The sequence below is a fragment of the Clinocottus analis genome, unplaced genomic scaffold (assembly GCF_023055335.1).
Source record: "Clinocottus analis isolate CAN_PGR_092001 unplaced genomic scaffold, fCliAna1.0.p SCAF_6, whole genome shotgun sequence".
Classification (NCBI taxonomy): Eukaryota; Metazoa; Chordata; class Actinopteri; order Perciformes; family Cottidae; genus Clinocottus; species Clinocottus analis.
Genome location: NW_027176218.1, coordinates 10,819,466 through 10,831,165, shown reverse-complemented (window position 1 = coordinate 10,831,165; position 11,700 = coordinate 10,819,466). Strand labels below are relative to the sequence as shown.

Genomic DNA, 11,700 nt, shown 5'->3' with positions numbered 1-11,700 from the left:
CTCTTACTGCAATGGCGTTCTAAGCCTCTGTAAGAACATAACAGGTTTAACCAAGGAGCTCATATGTCAAGACATTTGCTGTGCTGACTGTTGAATCTTCTTTAGACAGTTCAAAATATTATGCAACCTGTTTGCTTCAGTATGTGCCTATTCTGTAATTTATATAAATATTGTATTGTTCATAAATATCTAATGCAATGCATGTATATAAGGGAGTTTAGAGATTTGAAATGTTTCAGCTTTTGAGCAGTGATTCTTAAACAGGAGTAGGCTTGAGCCCCTGCAGGTATAGTTGTTTGCAGGTATGGAAAAATTGTATCGCAGCTTAACAAATCATTTTCAGGAAGAAATTACTAACTAACTAGAACTCACTAATTTAACATATATCTGCACATATTGGGTCCGCTGTACACCTAAACACTCTCTGTGTTGCAATTGAGAGTGAGCCAAACACTGGGCAAAAAGTGAATGGTAGAAATATTTAATGAGTCGTTAAATGCTGGAAAGAGACAGCTAAACATATTGGATACATGTTTTAAATAGCCAACAATAATGGCTATAATGGTTAAAAAGTATGAATGATAAAATTGTTAGCTATGTAAGGGTTACATTAAATCAGGTAATGGACAAATTACCTTTAGTTAGTCTGATGACTGTGATTGGTCTGCTAACCACATCCTTTCTGACTCTCACATTTCCGGTTTCATAGCATAATACCGCCATAGCAGAAACACAAACAATGGATCCAGTTGAAGAACGTTTGGCTGCAGAGGTCCGCAAATATGAGCATTTATATAACCCGTCTGACCGAGTATAAGGACACGCAGATGGTGGTAGATTCCTGGAGAGAGATATCGGTGAACGTCGGTGTGCAAGTCGACCCTAAACGGTCGTTTCGCCACCTACTGTTCTGGCAAATGGAAAAGGCAGGAAGTATAAACCAAAACGAGTCCATCGATGCCACTGCGGGGCCAGCCGCAGGTGTAGTTGCAAGCCTGAAATCCAGACGAGAGCGGGCAGTCGCTGCGGGAGGCGTTGACGAAAAACTGCGATCGAGTCGGACAGTTTTCAGCTGCCTTCAAAGTGTTAACAGGAAGTCACAGAATAAAACACTTCCTGTTAGTTCCGATATGTAGTCCACTTGTAGTTTACAGAGGACGTTTGGATTTATTCATATGTGATTATATATATTCATGTAGAAATGTGTGTGTAGCTGCGTCCTTGGTTGTTTTTATGTCTGCCTGTGAAATACATTACTACTGGTTTTGACATGTTATACAAACCACACAAAATATGTTTTTATATTAAACCTGAAACTAATAGTCCGCAATTGAGCGTTAAGTATTACATTTCACATAAAATAAAGATTTTCTCCAACACCACGTGTCAGCTCTCTGATGTGTCAGCTCTCTGATGTATCGACAGCCGGGCGTTTCCCATCATCCACTGGGCCAGGCAGTCGGTGAAGAGCTGCTGCAGCGCCTGGCTCTGAAATCGACGGCCGCCTTGCTCTCCTGAGATTATCATTGACCATGTGTGCATGACGTCGGAGCAAGGCGGGAGCAAGTCGGACACAAATCTAACCGGCATGCATTGCGCGTCGATGGCCGGCGATCGATTTTGTGCAGAACTGGCTCATCTTGAACGAGCCTATTTACTCAAAATGGAGGAAGTGGATGCGCGTCGCCTACTTAAGTCAAATAGGGTTTAAACAGGCCTCTGTATGATGGCTAAATTGTTGACATAGATGGCCAAAAGAAAGGTGAATGAGCTCACTTCATTAGCAAAGACTAAAGGTATATCGGCCCAAAAAAGGTAGAGCCACAGCATTAGAGCACAATACCGTGAGAATATCTTCTTCCATTAATTCCCAGGTGTAGTATTTGATATGCATGATTAGAAGGAGAGTTGATTGCCATCAATAATGAATAGTATCTTTGTGTCGTTAGTGTGTGTGCGTGCCTTGGAGAGAGCTCCAGGCACAGGTTTCAAGTGTTGTTTTCCGAGGACAGGAATGGCTTCTTCAAGCACCGGGGTTGTCTGAGGTGACAGACACAACGCTTTACAGGGGAAGTTCGTATTTGATATGATGGATACAGATACATATGGTGTATCAACGCGTTAACTTGTGCAACTCATTGTAAAGCTGAATAGGTCACCTCTAAGTGAAAAATGTCTTTACCCTGATGATAACGTATATTCCATGCTATGATAAACATGCCTGTGAGAACACAAACCTGTTTCATACAATGTAGCTTGACATATGATTTCCTAGCACAGCACACACTATCTTGCTCAGAGCTCTGTATGATTCGCATGTGTGACATGTTGCCAGCAAAGTACCAGCCTCACCATCTTGACTAACAGGATTCATATGCCTCAAGAAGATTATTATAATACAAATATTTTGGCAAAAGTAATCTGCATGAAGCATAGCTGTATTTCCTGCCCAACATTGTGTTAGATGAATTTCCGATGCAAAAGAAAACGTAATTCTCTCCACTGTAGATGCATTGTTTGATGACGTGTTATGAGGATGCATCTTCATGCATCGCCTTTCTCTGTCTATTCTAGTCTGTGGTCCGAGTATCGACATCCGAAATGAGATCGCCGAGTTCAAGCGGCTGGAGAACTGCACGGTGGTGGAGGGCTACCTGCAGATCCTCCTCATCATCGACAAGAACAACAACATCCACCAGGACGACTTTCGCTCCCTTAGTTTCCCAAAGCTGACCGTCATCACCGAATACCTGCTGCTGTTTCGTGTCTCGGGCCTGGATAGCCTTAGCACGCTCTTCCCCAACCTGAGTGTCATACGTGGGCGCAATCTCTTCTACAACTATGCCCTGGTGATCTACGAGATGACCAGCCTGAAGGACATCGGCCTGTACAACCTAAGGAACATCACCCGGGGAGCGATGCGGATTGAAAAGAACCCTGAGCTCTGCTACCTGGACTCGGTGGACTGGTCTCATATTATGGATTCGGAGTTCAACAATATTATCAATGGGAATAAGAAAGCAAAGGAGTGTGACAATGTCTGCCCAGGCATCATGGAGGATAACCCTCTTTGTCAGAGGACATCGTTCAATGACAACTACGACTACCGCTGTTGGACCTCCAGCCAGTGCCAGAAAGGTAAGATTTTGTTTTATACTTTATCTCAGCACATAATGTTGAGAAAGAATAAAGCTGCTTTAAATGTTAAGTTTGCAAAAAATATATTTGGACTTTGAATGGCAGTGTGCACATTTTATGATACTACTGTAAATGTAGATGTGACTTTGATCAATGTAGGTGGTTTCCAGTCTTATAAACATTCTGAAATTTTGCCTTTTTTCACTGGCGAACAAATCCCATGAATCTAGGCAGTGTCTCTCCTTCATTTCCGTCAGGCTGAAGGATTGTCCACGGGCCAGTGCAAACATTTCCTCTCTGTTCATTATGGAGACCTTGTCTTTAGATCAGGCTATTTGTGGACTGAAGGATGGCTGCAATATAGAGCACCAGGTATTAGAAAGGCATACTCAGTTGAGGTTAATGTTGCTCTGCCAAGAAATGAGCTAGTCTACCTGTCTGGACCATGTCAGTTAAATATTTGCCTTAGGGACTTTTTGCAAATTATGAAAAGGGTTGTATTGAAGAATTTTGGGGAGGGTCATCCTGGTATAACTTCGGCCCCACGGTAGGGTCATGCATTTTTAAAAACAGTTCAGAGGAGGGTCATATCATCTATCTATAGCCACACAGCTCTCAAGGCGAGTGTTAAGGCTTGTAGCAACATTACATATCTTCACCGCTCTTACTCGCTCAAATTTCAGAGTGAGAGGCAGCCTGTACATTTTGATTAGACATTGGGACAACCAGATCAGCTGTCTCATGCCTCTTCAGAACTACTGTAGCAGGCAGTTCAAACCTTTTTAAATGTACTCCTGCAGCCTGTTTGACACAGAACTGAGCTGCTGATGAAACGTTTAGTTCTTTCTGACATAAAATCCAACTATTTTTTAAATATTGTGTTTCGTGTCTGTAAAGATAGATTCATTTTTAAGATGTCAAGCTCCTAGTTGTTTCCTTGTGCCATCCATGCTTTTCAACATTTCACCAAGGGTGAACAGGGTTTGCAGAGATTTCCCTATCAGTTGAAATGGTGATCACAAAAATTTCCGAAAAGACGACTAACATTTTTTTTAAAATCTTTTAAAACTAAATGGTGCTTCAATTTCATTTCAAATATATCACAAAGAAATTGTCAATATCAGAGGTATTCTGGAGGTTTTTATTATGTGCAGAACCTATGAATGAAATTTGATGGATGTTTTTTATTTGAGGTTTGGATCGTGATGTTGGATCAATGCTGTGCACGCAACATACTGTTCCAGAGTTTTCATACTGTATTGTAGAGTAAATAATAGATATACAGACAGATTTGGTTTTGGTGAAAAGGATTATGTCTACCGAGACTTTCATTTTGGCATAGAAAATTTGTTTCAGACCTGTGTTCAGCTACCATGGTCAGTTTGGAGTCTTATACACCACCCTCCTTCACCCATAAGGGACCCTCAGAACAAATAGTGGAAATCAAGCTTGTGTCCTTTCCCTTTCCCGTTTCTATAGAAAAGCTTTTAGTGCATATTGTTATGGTTCTGCTTATTCTTGTATGCACTGACTTTTCTGAGCTCCCTGATTGTTGTTATCAATTGCTTAATCCAAATGCAGTTGGCTACGTGAACTTTAGAAGTAGTTTTTCTGTTTTTATATGAATATCTTTTGTTCAAACAGCAACACAAAAGTTTCCGACATTTGCTTTGTTTAGAAAACGCTACATTGTGAATGACCTTCAAGTCACATCTGCTCTTCCCACACTGGATACTATGTAGTGTTTTGCAGTCTGTTGTTCTCACATGCCGTACTTGAGAGGCAGAGCAAAGTATTGTTTGAACCAGTTCACTTCTCTGTGAGGCCCGGGCCGAGGTCAGGGTAAATGCATTCATCTCAAGGGCCCTGAGGTCTCAAGGCTGCAGATAAAGGCTCTAGGGAGCAACACAGTGCGAAAAAAAGGAGGACTTACTGATGCAATAATGAAACAGAATGAAGCTAGAACAAGTCTATGAGGTCTGTAAATATTCCAGGCTTCTTGCACAGATAACATTTTGTATCCTGTCTTTTTAAGGCTTGATGTGTCTACCTCTCTCCTTCCTGCTTAAGATTCCTCTCTCCTCCCTTTACCCCTCTGCATAATTGTCTTGTTTTTCTCCAGTACAGATGTTCCTTCAAGGGCATTCAGTGGTTTTATAGTCAATATGGCCTGGTCTCCTCTTTAATTACACTACATGAGGAGGGAGTGCTGTCTGCACACTACTTTAGCCTCTGGGCCTTAAGTGCTTCAAAGAGCAACAACAAAACTCCTCTTTCCACATGTTTGTCCACCTACCAGCTACTTTCCCCCCCCACAACCGTTTTGAATGTATCAGATGTATATATATATGGTAAAGGTTTATTCTGTACATGTGGGGAAGTGAGTGAGAGTGACCTTGCTTGGATGTGTAGATTAGAGCCGATGTTCTGGGTGTTTTTTAGTGGCAGGCAGCGATGCAAAGAGAGGCCCTGACTGAGGTGCCATATGCAGGAGGAGGGTGCACTCCTCCTGAGGGGAAATGTCAGACAAATGTCAAGTATACAAGCTCAAGAGCAAGCTCTCACTAGTGGTTGGTAGGTTGAAATTTTACCCGTCATCCACCTTTTTATTTTGTACCTCCTCTTTGTCCAGCCCCCTCGCCCCCTCTCCCGCATGCTTCCTCCTACGTCCTCCCTATATTCCTTGCTGCTGTTCACCACATTGTACTTTGTCTGTATATTTCTTCTTTAATGTTGTTCACTACTTATTCGTCAGTTTTTTCCCTCTATTTCCAACTCACTCTTTTCTGCAGGGCTTATCAAGGGCTGTTAACAGCTCTGGCTGTCAGCTATCTCTGCTCTGTTTACTTGTCAGGAGACACTCTCTCATTGCTGCAGTGGTAACAGCCAACTGGCTTGTTTGGCCAAGCCTTGGATCCTTTGACATAGCACACTGTTTGCTTTGACTTTTGGGGGATCCCGTGACTGAAAACTGGCCTGCTTCAAATAGCCCTCTAAGGTCTTTGTGTCTGTGTTTTCTGCAGACAGACCTCCTTCTGCCCCTGAGCCCGAGCCAAAGCCAGATAGACAAGAGGATTTAAAATTAGGCAGACGAGCAGGAAACCATGCTGCTGTGTCCATGCCCAGTCTCAGGGCAGGTTAGTCTTCATAGCTCCACGGGGAGGCACACGCTTTCACACACGGAATTTTAGCATCTGAGCTATATGATGTAACTGAACTGTGACGTAAGGAGACCTGCTGTCCTCTTAGGCTACAGACAGTCTGTGCTATGTGTTTCCTTGAACTAAACCCAGAAGAAACCATGGCAGTTGAGAGCGCTCCACTGGCATGGGAGACTTTTGCATTTGATAATATGTTTACTCCTTGGTTGCCAGAGACCCATTTGATATCTCTGGTCTGAGTGCTTTGACCTGAGGCCACTTCACAAAAGGATGCACTTTTTCTGCTCTTTCGGCTCCTTTTATCGAGTTGTTAATACTGTCAATATTAAATTATTTTCGTACTGTCAACAAATCTAATAAAATAACCGAAACCAACAATCTATTTCTTAATGCTTTCTGATCCATTCGCTGTAGCACTCAGCCCAACCCCATTTGTTCCCAACAAAAGATGTGAATCTTTAAAAAAAAAAGGGTCACAAATTCATACTGTCATTTACAAATTTAAGTATGTGTCATTTTGTTTTAAAGACAGGTCTTGGCAGATATTACTATAACAAGTATTTATAGCACCAGAAAAAACTACAGTTCCCATACAATATAAATAAAGGACCTAGTGTTGCTCATTAATGTGTCTTTGACACTATGACACTTAAGTAAGAGCTATGGCAAGCTTTGGCTGCACAGACAATACTAGGATCCATTGTTGGTTTCAGTCTTTACTTAAGATTTATGGACAATAAGAAAAATACACAATATCACAAGGCTTTTCTTTTAAAACGGCATGCGAGAGAGTTAAATCCCATTAATTGTTAACATTTGTATTTTATTCTATTTTTGCTGCTGTTTCTTCTGGCTCTCTGTGCTAACTAATGTATTCAAAATGTTATTGACAGGAACATGATTTAATCAGAAAACATGAATGCTAATCCTCCTTTACCCTCAGAGGCTTTTGTAAATTGATTTCTGGAGCTACTACATAGCTCATGCATTTTGTTGTCAAGATTAGTTTCAGAAAGATCAAACTGAGTAGAAATGATGCTTTGTTTGTGCTGGCTGAAAGCTAGCTGTATTACTACTTTAGGAATGAGTAAATTAAGTTTGGCGGAATGAGTCTGCCCCTTTAAGTATATAAGGTAAAAATTCCTGATGGCTTACTCATTGCAGTTGTGAGGGGATAGAGAAGGGGAAACACACAGCACAGGCTGTATGTGCAGACGACATGTGCAGGGCCATGCAGAGACTATTTGTTGGCAATAAGACACAGCTTAACTGACGGCGGCGCTGATATTGATGCCAGTCTATGTTGTGTTTGATTGAGGTGGCTGTGCACCAAGGCGGGCCGAGTTCTTATGATCATCTGTCGTTTTTTGTTTAACCAACATCCAGCAGCAGACACAGGAAAGCGTTTAAGTATTTAATGGCTTTCCTGAAGCTTATCAAAGTCCTTGTGGTCCCAGGGACAGGATGTAGGAAAGGCAAATTCCAGTCTTGCCAGTCCAGTGCTTTCCTGGGGGCACATTCTGCACCATGACTCAGTGCTTATACATCTGATGTTTCCACCCAGCATGAGCCACTCGCCTGCGCTCTGCTCCATTTTGTGCAGAGCTTAGGCAGCGTGCCAGCGTTGGTGCCAAAGAGATGGCACTCATGTCGATCAGACTCATTCATTCCTGCCCTCCCACAACAGACTAAAGAGGGACTCACCAGAACCATCATGTTCTCCACTAGCATGCACATATTTTCTTTCTGTTCTCCAGGTCAGCGGAGTGCTTCCCAGCGGTCTGGGCTTTTTAACTGCTTCGGCATTTTAGCACTTTCTACATGAGTGTAGACATGTGCCTGAACACGAGAGACACAGTCATCCTGTTCACTTTGTTCGGGCGCACACCCTGGTCTCTTGATATTTCCCCAGAGGACTGGGAAATATTGATTTAGTGTTACAACTCCATGGTGTCATTGGAATAAATACATTCGAGAAAGCAGACAAAGCGCCCTTCACGGCAGCTTTTCATTTTCTTTGTGCTCTTAGACGCTTATGTCTTTATAAACATTGTCCAAGAGCAAGAAAAGCAACAACAAGCCGTCAATGTGCGTGTTAGAGAGCGAGCGTGGACACAGCAGCTTCTCCAGTTATTCCTTACTGCTTCTCCTTCAGTATACTGTCTCTCAATGGGGAACTCTCTGACTTGAAACATCATCTCATCTATTCATTAATTATTAACTGCCAAAATATTGCCAACACATGCTCACGGTGAAGTAGAAAGTAACAACTTTGCTAGTAAAACTAAAAATAGCTAATTATATTTATATTTGCAAAGATGAATGTGGTTATAATAGCAAACAGGCTGCAATGCTATTTTCAAAGCTAATTCAGACAATTATATTAGCTTTTATTTAAGGACTACTTATTTTTATATATTTATGTTTACATATAACATATTTCCTTATCCAGTACCTCATGTCTGTACAGTAAATATGAAGCAACTATAACACCTCAATTCAGATTTTGCATGAATCAAACAATTGTTTTTTTCTTGAACTAGTACTGGTTGTTACGTTTACCCAGAGCCAGGCCAGCTGTTCCTCACTGTTACTAATCTTAATGTTAAACTGAGCTGACTGCCTTTACGACATTTTTAACGAAAATATATGGTAATAGTCATGCTTTTACAGAGAGTTAAATAAGCACATTGATACTAAGTGTATTTTAAAAATGTGTTTTAATAGTACATAATAGAGTAATACATTTTAGCACTAAAGGTACTCATCAAAACCTAAAGGTGTATTTCATAGTTGATAGCCGTGTCTGCAAATTTGAGTTAGTGGGAAAACCTGCTAATGATAGGCAATAGACTCCTTTCCCAAGTAGACAAGCATGTCTTTCGGTTTCTAATTCAGGAGTGTCATGTTCGACATCACGTCAACGCTGAAAAACAGGGTCAGTAAAAAAAGAACAGCAGCATTCTTAAAAAAAAAAAAAAAATCTGTTACCAATTCAGTCTCTCTTTAAACTTGGTGCAGACTAATTTGGAACAAGGTTTCAGGCGCACCTTAGACGGAGTTTGTGGCTTAGATGACAAAGAAAAGGGAAATTAGCGTGTTCACCCGAGTGTCATATTTCTATCACTGCCGAGCGGAACTGGAGCCAATAAATGCCCTGGCTACTGCGGAGTTGTCCGAGGAATGAATGCTGATTGTTACCTTTCCCACAAAAACAAAAAAAACAGCCAGATGTTAGTGGCTGTTTGTGGGTATTGTGTCCAGTGGGAAAAGGGCTTAATTCAGTTTTTCTTTTCATCTATATATCAAAGATTCAATTTTACTGTGTGTGTGTTTTCTGTCTCGATACATTCCATCAACGTCCCTGCACCCTGCCTCCTGGTCTTTGCCACATTTTCTCCCATCTAGTTCACATTCATAAATGTAATTCTTGGGAAGTGTTACCAGCCGATGTTGTTACATTCACCCAAAACAGAGACCTTCTTCACTCGGTACCTAGAATCTGAGCCCTCGTAAAGCAAAGGGGAAAATTCTTTTTGGTTACAAATAGTTTCTCTGCTCGATTAGTTTTATTGGTTGCCTTTGGACTTTTGAGAGGCCTGGAGCATGAATGGCAAGTGTGATTGGTCAGAATGGAATTATTTTGCGTATCGCTTGAATTTGTTTTGACTTCCTCCCAAATGCAAAATTGTAACATATTGTATTTGCCTCACTGCTTGAGTAGAGTGTAGTGAAATTAACGAAAAGCCACAGACACGTGTCAAATGCTATCGCTAACGTTTAATGTCAACAGCAGTGCCTTTCTCCGCATAGTATTAATTTGATTATTGCAAGTTAGCAAAGTTCATTCATGATGACATGGTAATACAGTGTGTTATTGTCCATGTATGAACAGCAGGGCTTATTGTCCATTGATGGCCGGCGCCGTGAGTTTATCCGACTCCTGTCCACTGTGGCTTACAAAGGACTCCTCTCAAAGCACTGACAGATTGGCCTCCCTTCCTTGGTTTCCTCTCGTAGACTTTATTGACTAAAATAGGGCTTGTGTGTCATGCTGCTGGCCTCCAATGACACTGACTGACACACCTGCACATACACACTCATGCACGCACACATACACGCCATCCCCTCACGTGCCATCACTCTCTTTACACATTTTCCTCAACTTGTGCCGAGGTTGTGTGGGCTCGCTGTGACTGTGCCTGCTATGTTCGTCTATGTGTGTCTGTGTAAATGTGTGTGCCATCCCAGTGTGTAGCCTGCTTGATGCCTTTTTGAGCCACCCAGTACCTCTGGTGATAGGCTGCCTGCTGCCTGCTGCCTTCTGGCTGTACAGCTCGGAAGCTGTGACTCATCCTTTGCTTTCACCACTCATTCATAAATCCGCGTGAATAGTATAACTTCCTCTCACAGAGCCGTGGGGCCCCCGGCTCTGTGGTAGGTTCCCTTTACTCGCGCTCTAAATGGCAGGAAGGATGAGGTCTATCGCCGCCTTTTAGTGACGCCACTCAGGGAGGTGAGAGAGACGAGTGCCCACACCCGCTGTCTATGCCTGACCTTAGCGCCTGATCCGTGCCTCTGCCTGCCTGCCTGCCTGCCCCAGCGCTATCCCTCCATGTCGTGCAGGCCAGACAAGCCATTTACGCACCACTATACTGGCTTGGCATTGCTTCCTGGGAGATAATGTGCCATGCCTGCGAGTAAGCTCTGAGAGGATGGGTTGATTCCACAGCGGAAACAAAAACAAATCTCCCGCAGACAAATCTCTCCTGCAGAGGTGAGGATATACGCTGGCATACTGCAGAGAGAGGAGAGTATCGTGCTTTCCCAGAATAGTTAGTCAGGTTCACTGAGGTCATAGAAACACTGCTCCTCTATTTGTGTGTGTGTGTGTGTGTGTGTGTGTGTGTGTGTGTGTGTGTGTGTGTGTGTGTGTGTGGTAAGGAGGCGGAGGGAGGGGGGGGGGGGGGGGTGTTCCAATCTACTCCCTCTACCTTTCCATCCACACATGGCTGAAATGTGTGTTTCTTTGAAAATGGATCCCCTTCCCAGCGGCATGTTGATGTGGGATGTATCTTGTTGCTTTGTGACTAAGTAGCTTAGGCACTAAATAAGATGGCAGGCGCACACAGACAGTTTGAATAGGAATACATCTTATAATCAAATCTAGAAAAGTTATTGTACAATAAGTAAAGAAGAGTTATTGTATTCTGCAGCTGCTTAGCTGTGTGTGGGTGTGTGTGTGGGTGTGTGTGTGTCTGTGTACACTATCTATATCTATAAAAGAGATATCATACAGGCCCCAGCATGCCAGCGGTGTTTTGCCGTCTGTCCTTTTTCCGAGCAAGTGCACAATCAAGAGATAAAAAAACATCATAAAATTACAAAGGTAATAAAATGA

General features: G+C 42.4%; 1 protein-coding gene across 1 annotated transcript in view; it reads left to right on the top strand.

Annotated features, from left to right (window-relative positions):
• Positions 1 to 11,700, top strand: part of igf1ra (insulin-like growth factor 1a receptor) — a 68,457-nt gene that overhangs the window by 7,802 nt on the left and 48,955 nt on the right. The window contains exon 2 of the mRNA XM_068603521.1: positions 2,575 to 3,138. Coding sequence (XP_068459622.1) covers positions 2,575 to 3,138 — 564 coding nt within the window. The remainder of the gene's footprint in view (positions 1 to 2,574; positions 3,139 to 11,700) is intronic.